The sequence below is a fragment of the Podarcis erhardii genome (genome assembly GCF_964252035.2).
Source record: "Podarcis erhardii genome assembly, chromosome: 5".
NCBI classification, from domain to species: Eukaryota; Metazoa; Chordata; class Lepidosauria; order Squamata; family Lacertidae; genus Podarcis; species Podarcis erhardii.
This window is the reverse complement of record NC_138509.1, coordinates 92,645,547-92,666,994: the sequence shown is the minus strand read 5'-3', so window position 1 is coordinate 92,666,994 and position 21,448 is coordinate 92,645,547. Positions and strand designations below refer to the sequence as shown.

The following is a 21,448-nucleotide window of genomic DNA, read 5'->3' as shown; positions in this document are numbered from 1 at the left end:
CTTAGGAGATCTTTTTTGTATAAGAAGCAGCTAACAAGTGATATTAAGAATTAGACCAGGCAGTGGCCATCTCTGCCCAAGTAATAGTATATTAATAGTATGGAACAAGAGGCCTCATAGTTAGAGAGGGGTGAAGTAGTTGTCCTGGTCTTCAGCTCAACATAGCTTTCTGCTCCTCTCTCCATTATTAGGATCAGTAGGCTCAATTTATGCAAATTAAGAAAAACATGCAAATATTGCCAGCTTGCATGAGCCATACAAGCTTCACGGTTCAGCATTTCTTGGCACAGGATTTCAGAGCTGAGCTGAGGTTTTAAAGAGGGTGAGGTGAGAAGGATGGGGGGGGGGAGAGACTTTATTGTTTTTTAACCTAAGGGGGAAAGGAAGCTAAGCAGGGCTTAGCAAATGGAAGGCAGGCACAAAGCCTTTCCTTGGTTTCAGTATCAATAACTAAGAAGCTTTTCCGGCTGAAAATCTGAGAGAGGGGAAGATGGAATCCGAATTAACATCCAGTGGGACTGTAATAACTTGAGCCGGGGACTGGGGTGGGGGGATGTGGCTATTTCAAATATACCAAATCTTGATTGAGCAGAAGATAGTAAAGGAAATAATTTCCAAAGAAAGATGGGGAAGGGATGCTAGAGATAGAAATTTGGACATATTTTTTTCTCTCTGAACAGCCAGTATTGCCTCCTAGTATTAACTTAAAATTATTTTAAGGTATTGCGTTGTTGGTATCCGACAAATTCTAGAGATGTATGGTTTTTTTAATTAAAAAAATATATCTTTAATTGTTGCTGTTGAAAAAGTAGTACGCCCCCTGGGAAAACATGATCGGGAAACAACTAGATATCCATTTAATCAATCACATTGCTGACTTAGTGTTACATGTGTGGTTTGTTTCTCCCAAACAAGCCTTGAGCTTGTAAGCAAGGAACAAACTCTGGTTTCCACTCATCGTTTGTTTGGAGACAGGCAAACCATAGTCTCTGATTCACAGGTAACTCTAAGCTACAGTTTGGTAGGTTTCCTGTCTGCTCAGTAAATCATGGAATGATGTGTGTCTTTTAGGGTGAAGGATGGAGAGGGGAACAGAATGGAGGGCATGCTTGGCAGCGACCCTGAACACTCCACATTGCAACATTTTGCTGCCGTTCCAAATTACAATATCTATTTCTGTCCTTAGAATCCAGGTCTTTAAGCTTGTTGCTGACAGCTCACTACCTATTTCATAACATTAATGTTGCTTAAAATACACTTAACAACGTGTTGGCTCTGAAGTCAGCCTCTTAATGGGATTACTCTGGCTCCATTTACTGCTGCTCCTGGCTGATCAAAACCCTCCCTCCTATAACAACAGAGGAGGACTGTAAATATTTTCTTCCTGCGCTTTTGAAGTTGAGACCTGCTACACTTCTTAATGCCACCGGAGCTTTGCATGTCTGAAGGGAATCAATACTGGTGTTGCTACACAGGAGCTGTCAGCAAAGCACCGGAGTTATATATAAGAGCTGTCCTATTGATCTGTTATAAGGTGGAAAGAGAAAAAAGCTAGGAAAAAAATGACTTTGTTCCCTGTCTGTCATTGCAAGCTCACAGCAGACAAACTAATGACCGATTGCTCTGCATTCCAACAACTTTGAGAAACTGATCAGGTTTTTACCAATCTTCCAGACACTTTCAGCCAAAGTGCTATAAATTGTAAAGGGGATAAATAAGATAAGCTTTTCAAGAAACAAGTTCTACAGAATTATTCCTTGTAGGATAAGCTTTGGTACTCCTTCAAGGCAGAACTTCTTGCATGAGAGCAAGTACATCACCACTGGCAGCTACAAAGTGCAATGTAACTTTTGCAAAAGATAAACTCCTAAATTCAAACCCTAATTATTTGTACTTTGGGATGGCAAAATGTAGAGTGACTCCTGTGTCAGTCAGTTTAGTCAATATTGAGATAAGTGAGCTGTTGGTGTGACTTGGTATATTGTGTTCCCAGCCAATAATCTAAAGCTACCGTGGCTTCTCATTTGGGGCCATAGAAAAGAAAAGCCTATTTTATGCCAGATGATGAATTTTTGCCAAGGGTCCACCCCCCCCCTTTTTTTACGATGCAACAGTAATGTAAAATTGCAGTTTTGATTGGGACTCTGTTTTACAAGGCTCATTATAGCTGCCTTCCTCTGCATCGTTTTGTATGGCGCTCTGCTTTGCATGAACCAAAATCGAAGTCCTGGGGGTTTGTCAGATGTTGTCAAATCCCATTACGGCTTGCCTACAGATTCTTCATTCTTTAACAGAAAATTCAGTTGCATCGTGAACAGGGTGGCAAAAGAGGCCAGGGCACCTATTGTAGAAGGTGGAATTTAAGCAGGCATAGTATGCATGGCAAGTCTGGATGAATTTCGTTCATCAGACTTTATGTTGTTAGCTGCCCTGGGCAGGATATAAACAGGACAGATAGACGGATAAATAAGTAATTCAGTGGAGCTGAGTCCCAAGTATAATGTGCAATAGGGTTGCAACTTAACAACTTGTTCATATTTACATGGCAGTAAGAACATCTAGGGACGCAGGTGGTGCTGTGGGTTAAACCACAGAGCCTAGGACTTGCCGATCAGAAGGTCGGCGGTTCGAATCCCCGCAACGGGGTGAGCTCCCATTGCTCAGTCCCTGTTCCTGCCAACCTAGCAGTTCGAAAGCATGTCAGAATACAAGTAGATAAATAGGTACCGCTCCAGCAGGAAGGAAAACGGCATTTCCCTGCACTGCTCTGGTTCTCCAGAAGCAGCTTAGTCCTGCTGGCCACATGACCCAGAAGCTGTACGCCGGCTCCCTCGGCCAATAAAGCGAGATGAGCACCACAACCCCAGAGTCGGCCACGACTGGACCTCATGGTCAGGGGTCCCTTTACCCTTTAAGAACATCTAGTCCAGCGTCCTGTTCTCACAGTGACCAGCCAGATGCCTGTGGGAACCTGCAAACAGGAATTGAGCATAAGAGCACTCTCTCCTCCTGCAGTTTCCATCAGATGGTATTCAGAAGCATACTGTAAGTGCCACTGAACTTAAAATGTCATCGGATGCAAAGTTCAGTAGTACTCCTAGTACAGTGGTACCTCGGGTTAAGAACTTAATTCATTCCGGAGGTCCATTTTTAACCTGAAACTGTTCTTAACCTGAAGCACCACTTTAGCTAATGGGGCCTCCCGCTGCTGCTGCGCTGCCAGAGCACGATTTCTGTTCTCATCCTGAAGCAAAGTTCTTAACCCGAGGTGCTATTTCTGGGTTAGCAGAGTCTGTAACCTGAAGCGTCTGTAACCTGAAGCGTCTGTAACCCAAGGTACCACTGTAGTACATAGCTGTCAACGTTTTCCTTTTTTTAAGGGAAATTCCCTTATTCCGAATAGGATTCCTCGCAAGAAAAGGGGAAAGTTGACAGCTATGCTGCAGTGGCTCTTCAGCCTGATAATTAATGGTGATGACAAAAAAAGAAGAGAAAAGAAAAATGCCCATCTTGACAGTGACAAAATCTCATTAAGCAAATCAGGCTAATGCTATTTTGGACCCTGACATATGGTGTTAAATCAGAAGACAGTGCAGTAAAAGTCAATGCCAGCAGCTTTTGCTGGATGGATTCAACACAGGCACAACCACCCTCTTGTCAGCTGAGGTGCCCAGGGACAGGGGTAGCAATGCTCAGTGAGCTGGGGGAGTCTGTGGCAGAGAGAAGTCCGGAATCAGAGGCAGAGGCTGAAGCAGAGGAGTGGGATGAGGGAGGCCAAGAGGCAGAGATGAGTCTGACTGGTGAAGAGTCATGGGGTCTCCCCCTTCTACTCCCCTCCCGCCTGGTCTCCCAGAACCAGAAGAGGCTTCAAAAAGGTGGATGAGAGGTTGTCTTGATGCAGGCACAGTCTCCAGTTGCTTGGGAAAACCCTGGAGAGGAGGGGACTTAGATGGCTATGGGGAGGCGGAGACTTTTAGCCTCAGCAACTGACACATGGGGCAAGACCTAGCGGGGATGAGCTGCTTTGCTCATTAGGCCTGACATTCTGCCAAGTCTGTGCAGATAGTTAATAAAGAGTTGACTTTTAACTCTTGCTAATAAAGAGTTAACTCCAACTTACATGGTGTGATTTACTGCCAGCTCACTCCTGACACTAAATAACTAGGAAAAGGTCTGTCAACATGCCAGGTGTGTGGTTTCAATGGGCGTTCTCTGCACACCTGGGGGGATCCATGTCTGTAAAAGTGTCATCATCTGTCTAGGGTGGATGGGAAGCTTTTCCCCACAGGAATGAATGGCAGGGATGGGTCACTAAACTCTCTCCTTTGGCAACCCCAACAAGTCAAGCATCCTCCTATTTGCATAGCCCCACCTCTTCATCTGCATATCCCCCTTCTGTTTTACTGGCCTGCCTTGTATAGATGCAAAAATGAATCAGGTGTTCTTCCTCATATTATTGGAGGCTTATTGTCGTATGTGGCCAGAACAGAATGCGCCGCCAAGACAAACGCTGTAATGCCCTTGGGTGAAGAGCACGAGCTTTATGATGCATCATCAAGCAAGAGCGGGGTGGAGAGAAGATGTTCCAGGTAGAAATGATGCAAGGTCAGAGTCAATGGTCTCCTTTTTTGAGATGCACAGCGGTATTTGTATAGGTGCATCCTGAACTTAGCTGCAAGCCATAGCGATCAATGCCAGGAGACCATGCCAGGAAGGAGCTCTATTCCAGGTTGCCACTCCCACACAGCCATCCCCTTCCGTCAATATGAAAGTACATGGATTTGATATTTAAAACAAATGAGAGGAAGTAAGCGCAGTCAATAAGCCTATCAAGGCCTTGGCCAATGGCATCGGGGAGATTTCTGCACGTTGAAACGACCTTGAATGAACTTAAGCTGGATAAGTCATCTGCAGGGATTGAAAGCTGGCATGAGTAAAAGCTGACGACTGTCAGGGAAGCATGGTAAGGGGGCGGGTGTCTGATAGCCAGCTTCGCGCTGGCTTGTTCAATGGCTTCTTGGTGTAACAGATGTAGGAAGCATGTGTGTGAAAACCCTCCTTTCTCCACCGTCCGGATAACAGAAGGAGAAATGAAGTCCTACTACAATTTCCTCCGGGAGTGCGCAAAACTGGAGAAAATGGCTCGTGCAGGTATGTTGATGCCTCTTTACAATAGGAACTCAAACAGCTTTGTTGAGATGTAAACACCAGAGTGTTCTGTGAGATTTATTCCGTAGTAAAAGCGCTCAGTTATGCCGTCTTTGAAGGGAGGAGTGCTGTTGTATGATCCAAGTGCCTGTTGATTTTGTGGCTGAATTTTATTTAAATTATTTTCCTGTGGATTTTGAACTTCTGCTGCCCCTGAAGGCTGGTGGATAATATTTGGAAATGTCATGTGTGGTTTTGGGTAAATTTACTCAGAAGTAAGGCTCGCTGAGTTCATTGGGACTCCCTAGGAATCATGTTAAGGAGTGTGTGATCTTAAGGGGTCTGGGCTTGAATGTCCACATCAAGGATAGACATTCGTAGTACAGCCTAGAGCAAGACACTCTCTCCAAGCCTCAGTCCTACATTTGTAAAACTGAACTAAGAGTGGCCTACCTTTTGGAGCTGTGAAGCCTATCATCATATTTGTTGTAAAGCACAGTGCAGAGATAAAAAACATCTCTCCCCCCCTCATCTTATTAACATTTTATTATTGCTCTTTGTTATTGTATATACTGCTTAATTGCCATTATGGCTTCTAAGCAGCTGATATGTATAAAGTCAACTGCAAAATAGAGACATGCAATAAAACAATTCCATCATAACATTTTTAAAAAATGTCCGCAACTGAAATTGCGCAGTAAAACAATCCCATTGAAACAGCGCAACAGTTAACACAGCCATTTAAACAGAAGGTTCGGGTCTGGAGATAAGAGGATCCCCTTCAAGACCTGGTGGAATGCCAGTTTTGACACACAAGCTCCTTTCCATCGTTCTGTCACATGTGATTGTAACCAAGAAACAGAATTCAGGGTGGGACCCAGCAATTAGAAGCTTGCTTGATTCCCTGTGACTTTGATCGCTGGAATCACCAGGGCTAGGGAGCACATCTAGTTTGGTGTATCTATATTCCAAAATTCACCTCTTTTTGATTAGCCAAGATTCGCTCCAAAGGACTGCTTGATAATATTCTGGCAAGGAGGGCAAAGCCTGCCTTCTCTTTGACACTAGATGGCCCAGTTTTCACTGAAAGGGATTTTACTACTGAGACTGGGTTCGGCATTGCTCTGGGAGACAGGTGGGAACAGGTAAAACACCTTGAAGGCTTAGGCTTGCACGCAACACCACCTCACTGTAACAGGTGGGGTCCAGAAAGCAAGGTCAAGCAGATGAAATTGGGCCACAATCATAAACATAATCCAGGGTAACAGCAGTAAAGAGGAGCCCAGGGGTAAGCAGACAAGGCAGAAGAATCATGTTGGTCCGGAAGCTGAATGGCACACATTGTTCCACCCAAGGCGGACAACGACCAACACCATTTGCAGGTGCTTAAATCTACTCTCAGTCCTTCCTCTTAAGGAGCACATTCATTGTACTGTTTTTACCCTCTGCTAAAAAATATTTTTGTTAATGTATGCTTAACTTGGAGAAATAGATTCCCCCCCCCCAAGCAGTACAGAGATTTTTCTAAGTAGAAAAAGTATTGTCATAGATTGTGGGGTGTGGGATTTTGATGAATTGGGATATGGATGAAAGTACAAGCTGCTGAACTGTGCCAGGCAAGGAATTCCTGGGCTGGCTTATGCAAACCAACCTGGCCAGGCTAGTGAAGAACAAAGCCAAAATACATTGATGGCCCATCTTAGAGGAATTCTTTGGCCTGGGTAGACAGATATTGCCAAGGTGGTGGGGTGTGTGTTTGAAGTGGCAGGAAAATGTGTGTTTTTTTAGCAAGGTGTCCTGGGAAGAAGGTGGAGAAGAAAGGATGGGAGCCATTTGGGGCAGGCTGGCTGAAGGCTAGATGGGAGAGAGATGCCTTGGACTCCAGGGCTGCACTCCTGTGGGGAACAAGCCCCTCTTGAAATGGCCATGCTGTAAGATCTGGACTCCCTCCATGCAGACTGTAGGTGTAAATAGGTGAATAAATCACATTTCTTAAAGCTATGAGAGTCTCTGCTGTGACTCACTTATCCAAAGCAGTGGTTCCCAGTTAGGGGTCCGGAGACCCCTGGGAGTCCACGGAACACACCCAGGGGGTCCGCGGCTCCATCCCCTGCCAGGGACTCTCTTACATTGTTAATTACAGAGAAAGCCACAATGATGATACATGGCTCACCCAGCCTCTGCTTGTGACCAGGACCTGCTTGCTGGCAGGGGAAAAACTTGTGAAAGAGTTGCTGGATGGCAAGTGAGCTGGGATCAGGCTAAAACCCCTGACACAGTTTCTTGAGGCTCTTGCAATTGGAGGGGGCAGAGAGAGAGAGAGAGAGAGCGCATGAGAGAGTACGGGGTGGATTCACATGCTTATCATTTTTTAAATGTCTGTTTTGTTGTCTGTATTTTAGTATACCTAAAATACTTTGCTTATTAGGGCCCCACATTTTCTTCAGAAAATTTTCAGAAGTAGGGAGTCCATAGCTTGGCTTTTGAAAAATAAGGGATCCTCAGTAATTAACTAAATGGGAACCACTGCTCCAAAGGAACACACACCCTGGGTGAGTGCCTGGAACCCATTGAAATCTTGCTACCACTCAGTAGGGAGTGGGAGTGACACCCAACTTTTGTAACATCATCATCATCATCATCATCATCATCATCATCATCATCATCTTTTATTATTTACCTTCTATGCAAGTGTCTCAAGGTGATGTACAAACAGCAAAATCCAGGAATAACATGTAGAAGGCCCGGCACATATACAGTGGTACTTTGAGTTGCGTTCCGCTCTAGTTACGGAATTTCAGCTTACAAACGCGACCAACCCGGAAGTGTATACTTCCAGGTTCAGCATGCGCGCATGCGCAGAAGTGATCTGCACGCTTTGCACATGTGCAAAAGCAATCTGCGCACTTCGCACTTGCGCGAAAGAGGCGCTCTAGTTGCAGACTTTTTGGGGTGCAAATTGCACCCTGAAATGGATTACGTCCGCAGCTAGAGGTACCACTGTATTTAAAATACAATACAAAATAGAGACCTACTCATCCTGATGGAGGTGTCTTCAATTGCAGCAATAAATAAATGTTAATTCAGGGAGCGTATGTGCCTATAGGAGGTCTTAAGCCTTGCACCAGGATGCTTTAAAGTACATGGGATATCCCTTAAGCCCTCTTGAGAGGATGCCCCCCGTGTCAAACCGCTTGCTAAGCCCAAATGCAGGGATTGTCCCTTGGAAGGGAGCACCAGCACTCTGCAGCCAGTGCATCCCTGCTGGAAGAAGAGAGGAAAGAGCGAGAGGCCAGCCCTCCCCACGCGAAGAGCCTGCTTCCTCCGCCTCACCACCAGCGACACTCCAACCAGCCAGCCAGACAAAACAAGGCAGGACCTGCCAGAGGCTGTGTGAAAAAAAGGCTGTCTAGAGGCACTTTTTTAAAACTACTCTGTTTGTTTGGTTTTCTTAAATGGACCTTTTGCACTGAAGCGATGGTGGCGGCTTGGAAAAAACAGCAGGGAAGAGAGCTGGATCTCTTCAAGCTAACAGGTTGGCTTTTTGTGTGGCGGTGGGTGGGTGTGCACAAAATAAATAATGCCGTTTGCAGCACCGAACTTTTAAAAGGCACCGCTGCATTGTGTAGTCTCTGCATGTCGCAGAGGGCAGGTTTTTTAAAAAAGATATATTTCAGAAGCTGCTTCAAAAAGCAGTCCAGCCCTGCTGTTCGTCCCTTCCTTTTCCATCTCTCTCTCCCCACTGGTTCTGCTACAGCTAACAACTTCCTTTATTTCTAGAGAATGCTTTATGGGGAACGACTGAGGTCACCCAGCATGTTTGAGCCTTGAGAGGACATAATCCTACCTTTGCCATGCAGCCTGTTTCCCAGTGGGTAGGTGGGCTTTTAGGGGATTGATGGGCATAGATTGTGCTGTTTGCTTTGAATGACTTCGTTGCCAGTGTAATATGATCAAAGCAATGGGCATTACTGTTTGGGGTTGCTTTCTGGCTGCTCAGAATGGGCTGAACCCACTTAGCCCCTGTGTAAGGTTTTTGTAGTGGCAGAGAGAATCGGTTGAATGCGTGGAAGACCTGTGGCATCTCACCCTGTACGGAGCAGCGATCCTGATCAGATTTAAGCAGCAGTAAGTTCCATTTGAACTCCATGGGATTTAACTACAGAGTCTGAACCCACACATAGGATCAGGGTTTAATAACGTCCACAGCGTAAAGCGTAGCTGATAATAAGTCACAGAGATGTCAGATCACACCACTGGAGACTTCCATAGATTATTGTGAAATGAATTTTTCAATGGGAACATTGCCAAGGATTTTCTTTGTTCCTAGGTTTCAGGAAACTCCATATCCCTTCTATGCAAATGCAGGACAACAATTTGCAGTTTTCTTTGATAAATATTTTGCAGCTCAGGCTATGATTCTGTATAAATAAAAAAAATCATATCCCTTCTATGCAAATGCAGGACAACAATTTGCAGTTTTCTTTGATAAATATTTTGCAGCTCAGGCTATGATTCTGTATAAATAAAAAAAATCATTTTAACAGAATGGAGGAGGAAAACTGCTGCGAGAACAGTGTCATATCCTCTATTTCAACAAGGGAATTCTTGGAGGTTGTCCGGCAGCATTCTTGCACTGCAACAGTTGTCTGCAAGATGGTAAATTAATTTGTTCCCTTTCCCTTTCAGCAATGTGAAATAGTTCAGAACAGAATTAATATGGTTTTTACTTAAGGTAGGCAGGCAGGCAGATGCTGTGTTTTAATGCAGCCAATGGCAATATTGGAGTTGTATTCTCTTGCACAATCTTGCCCGTGCAAAATATATATTTTTTTCAGTATGAAACATGGACTATCTCTCCGTGTCTTTTGCGAGGCTGATGGCATTCATCTTTTCAAATGTGCTCTCATTTCAGTTCCAGCAGATAATGAATAGAGGCAGCGAGTTGGATATTACGCACAGAGAAATATTCAGAATGCTCACAACGTGCACTTTCCGTATGCATCCCTTGTTGTGATGTATTTGGGGGGCTGCTTCGTTATAAGGAACAGACGTATAGCTAGGGCATGGAGGGGAGGAATATGAGACTTATCTATATAAGTCTGAGAAAGCTGTCAGTTCAAAACTTATGATGAAGGCACTGTTCTCCCTAATTAGATCTGAGTGATTGCTTTGCAATATAGCAAATGTTCAACCCTTCTCAAATAAAGGGAAAACACAAAATTTCCAGTCACGTAAAAGAAAGAAAGAGAAGGAAAGAGAAAGAAAGAAAGAAAGATTTGAACCCTTATCTCAAATGCACTTACTTTACACAGGCAGGGAGTATTTGACATACATGTTACCATGTGATTCCCCGCTTGCATTCTGAAATTCTGCACTCACAAGTGGGCCTGTACCATGTGCTTTTCTCTGTGTATATCAGCACTCCACCAGTGTTTTATGCAGTGATGATGGCTGACTTCCTAACAGGGCTGGCCTATCCATGACATGAGGCAGACCGAGGCAGCCACCTCTGGTGGCAGAATCAAAGGGGTGCAAACCCCCTCCCTAGCGCTAGAGGAGAAGCGACTGTGGAAATTTCCAGGTTCTGGCGAGTTCTGCAAAAGGCTGACCTGGAGGCACCCACAAATGTTGTGAGATCAAGGTGCTAATGCCGTTGTTCTTCAGGGTTTCATGCTCTCAATGGGGGTCTCCTGAAGTTAAAGGAAACATCGGGAAATGTATGCAAGTTATCTCTAACATACATGCATGTAAGTGTTTGCAGATGGAAGCTGAGGTGCCATACAGTGTACAGCCTGTTGTGTTAAAGCATTGCAGCTGCAGGTGTATATTTTGTACTATGTACAGCGGCGTAGCGTGGGTTGTCAGCACCCGGGGCAAGGCAAGTAATTTGCGCCCCCTAACCCGGGGCAAGGCAAGTAATTTGCGCCCCTAACCCCTAACCTGCCACCGCTGCCAGCTTCTTCTTGCTGCTGCCTGGGCTGGGGTATTTACGGTAAGGTAGCCACGGCGGCGGCGGGTCCGTGTCAGGTGATCTGAGGCGAGTTGCTGCTGGCGCTGCCGCCCAAACGACGCCGCTTGCCCGGAGGAGGAGGGCAGAGAGGCAAGGAAAATGCAACATGGCCCAGCAGCTGCAGCAGCAGCAGCGGCGGCGGCGGGGCTGTGAGGAGGGGCTGCCTGGCGCGCCCTCCGCAGCCAGCGCTGAGAGCCGCTGCCTGCCAGACGCCTTCAGCCTGGACGCGCGCACAGCTCGTCGGTTCCGCGAGACATGGGGCTCTGCTACAGCCTGCGCCCGAGGCTCTTCGGCGACTCCGGAGGCAGCGAGCACGCCCCCCCAGATGTTGTGCCCGGTGCGGCCGGCCCCCCCTGCACCCCCCACGCTACGCCACTGACTATGTATAATGTTATAGTAGGGCAGTTGTGTTTCTCTAGTTAGCATAAAAGGTAAAGGACCCCTGACAGTTAAGTCCAGTCGCAGACAACTCTGGGGTTGCAGTGTTCATCTCGCTTTACAGGCCAAGGGAGCCAGTGTTTGTCCACAGACAGTTTTTCCGGGTCATGTGGCCAGCATGACTAAGCCACTTCTGGTGCAACGGAATACTGAAACAAAAGCAGCGCATGGAAACGCCGCTTACCTTCCCGCTTGAGTGGTACCTATTTATCTACTTGCACTTTGGGGCGTGCTTTCGAACTGCTAGGTTGGCAGGAGCTGGGACCGAGCAGTGGGAGCTCACTCCATCGCAGGGATTCGAACCACTGACCTTCTGATTGGCAAGGCCAAGAGGCTCAGTGGTTAAGACCACAGTGCCACCCGCATCCTCTAGTTAGCATAACTTCAACCAAAACAACAAGAATCCTCTTGGGATTTGAATCGGAGAAAGACAGGACTGTTGAAGGATAAACAAATTCAGCATATAGGAGGCAGAGTAGAGCCTTGAGCAATATGAAACAGCTGGATATTCAGTGAGGTGATACTGTATTGTAATTGGGGTATTTCACACATGTCCCTATTTTCATGTGTAAAATACTGAAGCGCATGAAATTGGAAGTGAAAATTTTATGTAAAATTGCTAAACATGCATACATGAAAAAATGAGGGGAAGCATCACCTGCAATCCTAAATAAACTTGTCAGGGAGTAAGCCCCATTGAACTTAATGGGACTTACTCCTGAGGAAATCTATGTAGGCTTGCATAGTATGCCTGCATTTCGTAGAAAATGAATTTTCTAATACACACGAACTCAGTCATTGGAAAACTCTCTCACCGTAAGGCGGTTGGATTTGGAAAAAGTGACCAGAGCAGTTTTCTTCCCACAAAAGTATGAGCTAAGCTGAAACCGATTCAGCAGCTGGCATGGATTAGTAAAGCAAACCCTGAGCAGAACAGAGGGACAGCAGCAAATGAAGCCATATCTGTTTGGCCAGCACCATAACCCAGCAAGGCTGGGCATTAGCCAGGCCAGGTCCCTGTGGTGGGCAAAGGGTCCACCCTGCTGATAACAATATATTCTCAGTTTGTGCCAGGAGCACATGAGAAGTTCAGAGGTCTCTGTAAGACTCCTTCCCTACCCCAAATAATCCACATGTCCCAAAGGAATTGGAAGGGGGCGTGCTTGATCTCTAACTTTGTGCAGGATATTCTCTTAAATGCTGTGGATCACATCTGGATCTTAGTGAGATTCATGGGAGTCTGACATGAAGTGAGGGAGCATTTCTGCTCCCTCCAGCACTCACACGCATAGCTGTCAACATTTCCCTTTTTAAAAGGGAAATTCCCTTATTCCCAATAGGATTCCTCGCAAGAAAAGGGAAAAGTTTACAGCTATATGTGTTTGTGGTGTTCTGTCATGTTATAATTACTTATTGTTTGGAAGCCGCTTTGGGATTCATTTTAATGAAAAGCGGCATAGAAATACAACCAACCAACCAATCACATGTTCTACCAAATTGACCTGCGAGGCTGTTTTCCCTAAAGCACGTGACGATCACAAATGAAGCAGATACATGGCCGAATCTTTCTGTTATGTACTGAAGTTCTCACCCTGGGCCAGCAGGGGGATACTGTAGATAGTTTTCACTCAGGTCCGCATATGCAAATAAGGAATTGAAGGTGACATTCAGTGATTGGATAGTTACAGAAAGTTGTTCTGTTGCTTTGTAGTGGAGCTCTATATAGGCAGGCTGGCTGAACCCTTCAGCTCAGTTCTGTTCTGGGCCTGTGAATAAACAAGAGCTGTTTGAAGAATCGCTGTGTCGTCTGATACGTTCGCCCACAACTTAACACTTTCCTTGCAGCAAAGAGCTTTGACAGCCCTTTGCTGAGCATAGGACAGGCAAAGCCCTTTGAGCTGTGGTCCCCAAGCACCCAACATCCAGCTGGCTGCCAGATGCTGGGGAAATGCTGGGCAAGAGACTTTGGCAAGTGGATGAAGCCACTTGCTAATCAATCAACCCGCTGATGCCATAATGATGTCATGTGATTGACAGGTGGATTGTCCTACCCACCTGCCAAAGTTCTCCTGCTGGGTTGGGGACAGATAGTGATATATCCCATTGGTCCAAAAAGGTTCCCCACCCCTGCAGTAATCTCTTTGCAATACCGCCATTACCCTTTGGAAGGCTGACATACAACAGGCACCTCTTCCATAATGTTGTATGTCACCCCAGCCTCCAAGCCGTGTGAGATTCCAGTGTTGATTTCCCAGGGCTTGTGTTTTCCTTAGAATGAGAGACAGCAGAGACTGTGGTGTCTTTAGGATATATGGTTTATTTACACACACACCCTGAGCCTACGATGGAGGGCTTCACAGTATTAACACTCTCAAAGGGTCTTGCTTCCCCCATAGCCATAGCCTTGTATTCAAACAGAAATCAAGCATAACTCTGTCTCTCTGGCTTCCCAGCCTACTGCTTCCAGCTTCTAGCTGCCAGCTCACAAGACTCAACTCTCCCTTCTCCTCCCCGGCCTTTGTATTTCTAACTACCACCCATTTGCTGTCTGGCACAGATCCACTTCCTTCATTCCCTTAATGGCCCATTACCTAGGCTATCACCCAAGGAGGAAAAACAAAATAAAAAAATTCCTTCCAGTAGCACCTTAAAGACCAACTAAGTTAGTTCTTGGTATGAGCTTTCGTGTGCATGCACACTTCTTCAGATACACTGAAACAGAAGTTTCCAGACCCTTCTATATAGTGAGAAGGTGGGGAGGGGTATTACTCAGAAGGGTGGTGGGATCCCTTTGGGGGTGAGGTGAAGCTGTTGGAAGGTTGCAGTCCGATCCATAGCAATGCTTTGAAATGAGTAATTCTCAGATTACTCATATTTCTGCAGTAGGCTCGGTAACAGCAATACCAATGAAAGCCTTTGCCTTGTTTGAGTATTCAGCATACACAGATAGGGAGAAAAACAGTATGCCAAGCCCTGCTAAAAGCTGTGGCTGGAATAATTATCCTCCTTTTCTTACTCCCTCTTCCCTACACTGCAAGGCTGGCTCGACCATTGGGCAGAGTGAGGCAGTCACTTTGGGCAGCTGGTTTTGGGTATCATGAAAGGGCAGCCTGCTCATAGTTGTTTTAATTCATCATTATTGTGCTTTTACTCCCAGTGAGAGACGCTTGTGGGATTTTCTGCCTCAGATGCCAAAATAGCTAGACCAGTCTTGGATGTGTCTATGTGTCTTGGTAGGGAGTCATCGCTCACTATTCTGCTTCAGGCAGCAAATGTCTTTTTGGCCGGCCGTATCACACAGACGGAATAGAAGCCAAAGCTCTGTGTTAGGAGGATGATCAGCTGAAACACTGATCCAGATTCAGCCTTACAGGCAGAGGATTTTCCTTGTGATTAAATGCAAAAAAACCCACCCCCAACAGCCCTATCATTAGATACGGCTTCTGCCCGTGTATGCTAACTGGGTCACGCTTTTTCTCCATCCGTCTGCCCCCATCGGGAGCTTTGCAGAATAAGCTGTGCTCATAACCTCTCCTTCCTTTGCAAGAGCAGCATTTGGATTCCCTGCTACCAGCATGCAGATCTTGTGTCCCAGGCTGGGTGAGCTAAGCAGAAATAGCAATTGCCATCAGCACCCCCAGGGCAGCTCCTGCTTCCTTTATTTTAACACCTCTGCAGTGCTTCTTTCACCACGACTTGGCCTTCAGAGGAAGAGTCACTGAGCCATGGCAATCTGCCTGCTGCAATTTGTGACTTGTTTCCACTAGCGCAAAGGGGTTTTTTTTGGGGGGGGGGTCTGCCACTGACTGTACTTGTAGGGCAGAGATGGGGACATATCAAGCCCGGGGCCAAGATGTGGCCCTCCAGGTCTTTCCGTTTGGTCCTTGGGAATCTCCCCAAACTGTACCAACTCCCCAGGCTAACATCCTTCTCTGGACTTCCTTTGCACCGTAAGAAGGCTAGAAGAGGCTGCTGGATCAGGCCAATGGCCCATCCAGCCTAGCATCCCATTCTCACACTGATCAACCACATGCCTGTGGGAAACTCAAGAAGATTTTCCCCTCCTGTGGTTCCCAGCAACTGGCACTCAGAAGCATTGCTGTCTCCCATTTGTGGAGTCAGAGCCCATGGCTACTAGCCACCCTTGAGTGTTTTTGCCTGGGGAAAATGCTGTTGAACTTAGGTCATAGAATCAGAATCATAGAATTGTAGAGTTGGAAGCAATCCCTAAGGGTCATCTAGCCCAGCCTCCCGCAGCGGAGGTCCCATAGGCATCTGGTTGGCCCCTGTGAGCAGGGCTGGCTCAAGACATTATGGTTCCTGAGGTGAACCATAAAATAGCACCCTCCCACCCCACCGCCAGGGAGGATGAGGTGAGTGAAGATCTACATCAGGAACCAAAAGGGAATAAATATCTACATTGGAAACAAAGGCAGGGGAATCAAATCAACCTTACCGGGTGGCTGACCTGGAAATCAAAGGCTGGCACAGGAGAAATGGGGCCCACTCTGAATCTGGAGCAGCAGGAACAGTAGGCAGGGAAGAATACTGTATTTTTTGCTCTATAAGATGCACCAGACCATAAGACGCACCTAGTTTTTGGAGGAGGAAAACAAGAAAAAAAATATTCTGAATCTCAGAAGCCAGAACAACAAGAGGGATCGCTGCGCAGCGAAAGCGGCAATCCCTCTTGCTGTTCTGGCTTCTGGGATAGCTGCGCAGCCTGCATTCGCCCCATAAGACGCACACACATTTCCCCTTACTTTTTAGGAGGGAAAAAGTGGGTCTTATAGAGCAAAAAATACGGTAAGTCTGGAGGTCCTGCAGGATTGCCCAGTGGCATCTTTCAGCAACCAGTGACCCAGACTTGAGTAAGAGCAGTGGACCATGAATTTCTATAGCAGACACTGGCTGCCTGTTTTGGGAGCTACCTAATTCCAAGGACAATTCAAGGATCAGAGTTTTGGGTTCATACTCATGTGGCCAAATGCTTGCTGAATCAAGCTCACCATGCTCTCCTAATGCATCTCAGTGAAAATGTCTTGAGGAGGCCTATCCAAACCAAAGGAACTGTTCTCAAGCGGCTTCCAATGTCCACGAAGAGCCTCAACACAAACGCATGATTCCGCGATGCAAACCGTTCTTCTGGCTAGCTCCTTGGGAATGAGTCACATAATCAGATTATTCCTGTTATCTTATTAACAAGTTCATTGATCTGTTGTGTGTTTATTCTGAGTCAGTTAACTCTTCTTCTACTTGATTGTAATGACTAAGCTTAAGAGACCAGGCAAAAGATCCATAACGGGCATAGCACCATTTGCCGGCTCCTGGGCAGCTGCGCATACATACGGCAGGTGGGGGCAGAGGGTGCCCATTCAGCCCAGGCTGGGTGCTCTTCACCCCCCACTCCCCCGCCACCAACGGGCAGGTGCTTGCACACCAGGTGGGGCACAGAGGGCGCATGCCAGAGATCTCTGCGGGTGATGCCTGGTTCACACACACCCCAGATTGTGCACCCAGGGCATTGCCCGCCCTGCCCTACCACGCTATACCACTGATCCATGATTAGGAATATTTCACTTCATTCACTTACCAGGGCAAGGATTCTCCCATCAGTTGCCAGTGACATCATCGCTCCTGCTTTGAGCTCCCCCCCCCCCCGCATTACTTCTCCACCACACAACAGCTGGGCACTGTGGACAGCCAACACATGCACTCATGTACACACAGCGCACACAGCTACCAGTAGGGAGAACGGGTTGCAATGAAGCACAGAAAGGGTGCATAGGAAGTGGGTGATGAACCATCAGCCCATAGCTAGGCTGAGTCTCGTGCGGAACAAAGATGTCTCAGTGTTCTGCTGTGGCTCAGCTGGTCTTTAATTAAGCAATAAGGCATTGCCCTGTCAATTGGCTGCACACAGTTCGGTCTTTCTCTCCAGCTGGTCATCTTTCTGGCAGTCATTTGGAGGCCATTAACATATAAATGAGTTTGGTAATGTTGAGGAGCAGGAGGGGCAGCAGGACAAGATAATATTCGCTGTCGTGCACTTGGCTGGAGTTGCCGTGACCACATGTCCTGCTTCACAGAGGACAGTCGTCTGTTTGAAGGGCTGTTCAGTCTGAGTCTCATTTAGAAAGCTAAGAAGGGAGAACAGGAGGGGCTTTGAAGATGCCCATCACCGGATAGTACCTAGATAGTAAGACTGAGCAGGCACACAAGTCATGTGGTCACAGCCTTCCCTACTATTTTGAGATCATTGTATTTTTATTTACATTATACTTTGCATTTCTAAATTTGCATCTGTACACAACTATACATCGGTACCTGGTTGACAGCTGGAACAGAATGCAAGACTAGATGGGCTTTTGGTCTTATCCAGCACGGTTCTTATTATTTCTTGAAAAAATTACCATGGGCATATTCCATGGGAATCTCTTCTGCCCTGTTTTTTGCTGACTCTTTTCCCTTTTTCGGCTATGTGTATGTGGCCACCATAGTTGCAGCTTCTGCTCTTTGTGCAGTGCTTGGGCTGCCCTACTGTTAGACAGAGTGAGACAGCCCCTCAGGTGGCAGATGCTGGGTAGCAGCAATGGCACACACATATGCACAGAGGCTGTTTTTCCTGAGCCCCCAGCCATCCCCCTCTGTTGGATGATAGAGCCTGCTGCATTCAGGTGTGGTGGAGGAGACATAAAGCAGCAAGTACATAGAGCTGAAGGAGAAAGTTGGAAGAGCGGCTCTCTTTCCCACTTCCTCTTTCGGTTCTTTGTGCTTTTCAAGGCTCAGGTTAATTCTGCCATATTTGACTTTCACCTGGATTCCTTGGAAAAGTGAAGTGTGTTCACACAGGTGCTTTCTCTCTTTCTGTCTCAGGGGGAGATGGAGGAAGGGGGACCAGAGAGGGTGTCGCCCACAGCACCTGCTCAGAATTCCAGATATGCTCACAGGCCTAAAATGGTTGGTGACCCCTTAGTTTTATTAAGATGACCCTTGAAATCTCTTGAATAAATGCCTCCCATTGTCACTGAATTAACCTTCTTCCTCTTCCACTTCCAGCGTCTTCTTCAGAATTGGAAAAAAAAAAAATGATGGAAGGGGAAAATGAGTCTGTGCAAAATAAATTAAACGATAGCGTGCTTAACTTCATTTTAAGTAGGGAATTGGGAAGCTCAGCTGTATAACTCTTTGCTCCGGGGGATTAGATGGTTATCACTTATGCTTCTGAACTGGACAGAAGAGTACTATCAGCCAGATGGGACATGGTAATTGCTTCTTCCTTTTTCTTTAGTAGAAGCAACATTTTTTTCAGTGCCATAGCAAAGCAAGCATGCTAAAAGATGCTTCACTTCATCTCTGCAAACCTGGTTTTGCAACTGAGCATGCGCTTTACAGGGAGCTACAGCTAATCTTTCACATGCAGTGGGTTTTATCCAAGGCTGGAATCAGTATCTGGTATCGTATGAGGAATAAATACATTCACGGATTTAAAAACAGGTCTCATTTGTGCAGCACGTTTCTTAGCTGCACATTTACAAGTTCTACAAGTGCACACCTTTGAAAATATAATATACAACTTGTCTCTCTGTTTATTCCATTTATGTTGCATCTCGAGGAAGATGAGAGATGTTGATCAGGGAGGTGTGTCAGAAGAAGAAGGAACTTATATGCATTTGTGTCTAAGTGGTTATATTATGTATTTTTTGTAACTTTAGTTGTTTTAGTTTGTTGCACACTGCTTTGAGATATCTGTGTATATTTAGTGGTATAGAAAAACAGCCTAAATAAATATACTAAAATAAATATTGCAGCTAGCATTCCAGTTTCCTTTCCATTTTTCTACGTGATGGTTATTTATGATGTCTTTTGTTTGTTTTTTAAGTTGTTGCTGTTTATCAGTTTTGCGCCTTTCACTGATGTAGCTGCTTCGAGCATCTTCTGACAAGACTCTGTGACCCCCAAACACAATATCATAAATCACAGTTCCCGGCTCGCAACTCGGGCTAATTTTACTCTGCCGTTGCTTAAATGCACAGTCAGCAGGTTCCCTGAGCCCTTAATTCCACTGAGTAACTTTTCCATATTAATAAAACATGCTATTGCGTATGTATGTGTGTGGATGGCCTTGATATGTCACTCTTGACGGATTGCATTGAAACACTTAAGCTGTGACAACCCTCACATTGTCCCTCCCCTCCCTTGTATTAATTCTTGCACACATTATGATAATCCAGCATGCAGAAGGCGATTTGCTTGCTAAATGACCCAGATTTTCTCCGCGGTCGTATGGTGAGTGGGATAGTAGGACAAAGTAAGGGCCTTCTGAACCCTTACATCCCAGCTTAATCGTTGAAATCATCTGGTGAAGCACTGATAGTTGTCCCCCACGTTACAGAGGCCTGACCAACCTTAGCTAGAAGTTGGATGTTCGGTATCACCAGCCCTGTGCTATGAAATACTCTTTCGGCCGAGATTAGACAGGCAGACTCTCTCTATTAACTTTCAGGTGTCTCTTAAGGACATTTTTAATGCCCACAGGTCGTCTAGTCCAACCCTCTGCAATGCAGGTAAAAGGTACCCCTGCCCGTATGGGCCAGTCGTGTCCGACTCTAGGGTTGCGCGCTCATCTCACTCAAGAGGCCGGGAGCCGGCGCTGTCCGGAGACACTTCCGGGTCACGTGGCCAGCATGAATAAGCGGCATCTGGCGAGCCAGCGCAGCACACGGAAACGCCGTTTACCTTCCCGCTATAAAGCGGTACTTATTTATCTACTTGCACTTAGGGGTGCTTTTGAACTGCTAGGTGGGCAGGAGCTGGGACCGAAAGACGGGAGCCCACCCTGCCGCGGGGATTTGAACCGCCGACCATGCAATCAGCAAGTCCTAAGCACTGAGGTTTTACCCACAGTGCCACCCGCATCCCCTGCAATGCCGGAGTGGCCGCTAAAGATTCCCTGAGGAATGGGCCAGGCGGACGGTGAGATCAGGGATGAATGAGTGTGCAAAGTACGGAGAGAGCAGGATGGGAAAGGCACCGACAGGAGTCATGACACACGTCAGCTGGACAAACTGGGCAGATTACGGAACAGGGCTCTTTACCTGGCAGGCTCCAGTCCCCTAACCCCCACCTGAGAGCCCACCAGCACTGCCCCACATACCTGTTTGGCCTCTTGTCCTGGAAAGAAAAGAGCAGCGATTGGGAGAAAAGGAGCAGCAACAGCTATGATTTCAGTTTGGGGCTACATTTAGGAAGGCAGGAAGCTGCTCTATAAATGAGTCATATTCCTGGTCTATCTAGCTCAGTATTTGTTATGTACTGAAGTTCTCACCCTGGGCCAGCAGCGGGATACTGTAGATAGTTATGCAAATGAAGGATCGAAAGTGACGTTCAGTGATTGGATAGTTTTAGAAAGTTGTTACAGTAACAAGGTACTGGAGCTCTATATAAGCAGGCTGACTGAGCCCTTCAGTTCAGTTCTGTTCTGGCCTCTGAATAAAGAAGAGTTGTTTGAAGAATCACTGTGTCGTCTGATATGCTCACCCACAACTTAACAGTATTGTCTACACAGACTGGCAGAAGCGCCGGAAGGTTTCAGATTTCTCCCAGCCCTACCTGGAAAGGCCAGGGATCAAACCTGAGGCCTTCTGCATGCAAATTAAATGCTCTGCCACTGAGCCATGGCACCTTCCTCTATGCTGGATGTGTGTGTGAGAGAGAGAATGAGAGAGAAGTTTTCAGTTTCTCAGTCTGTCTGGGTCTTCCTCTTCTCTCTGCATGTGTGTGATGGAGAGAGAAGGGGGCTGCATTGATCACAGGCTCAGTTCCTTGAGAGAGTGCTTGTCTGCTGTG

General features: G+C 46.4%; 1 protein-coding gene across 5 annotated transcripts in view; it reads left to right on the top strand.

Annotated features, from left to right (window-relative positions):
• The window catches only part of MCF2L2 (MCF.2 cell line derived transforming sequence-like 2), a 233,300-nt gene that overhangs the window by 15,718 nt on the left and 196,134 nt on the right, over nt 1-21,448 (top strand). Inside the window, exon 1 of one of the 5 annotated variants that reach the window (XM_081862124.1) lies at nt 8,531-8,683. The exons of the other annotated variants lie outside the window; for them this stretch is intronic. Coding sequence (XP_081718250.1) covers nt 8,626-8,683 — 58 coding nt within the window. The 5' untranslated portion in view covers nt 8,531-8,625. Of the gene's footprint in view, nt 1-8,530; nt 8,684-21,448 lie in introns of those variants that run through there. 5 annotated transcript variants of the gene reach the window in all.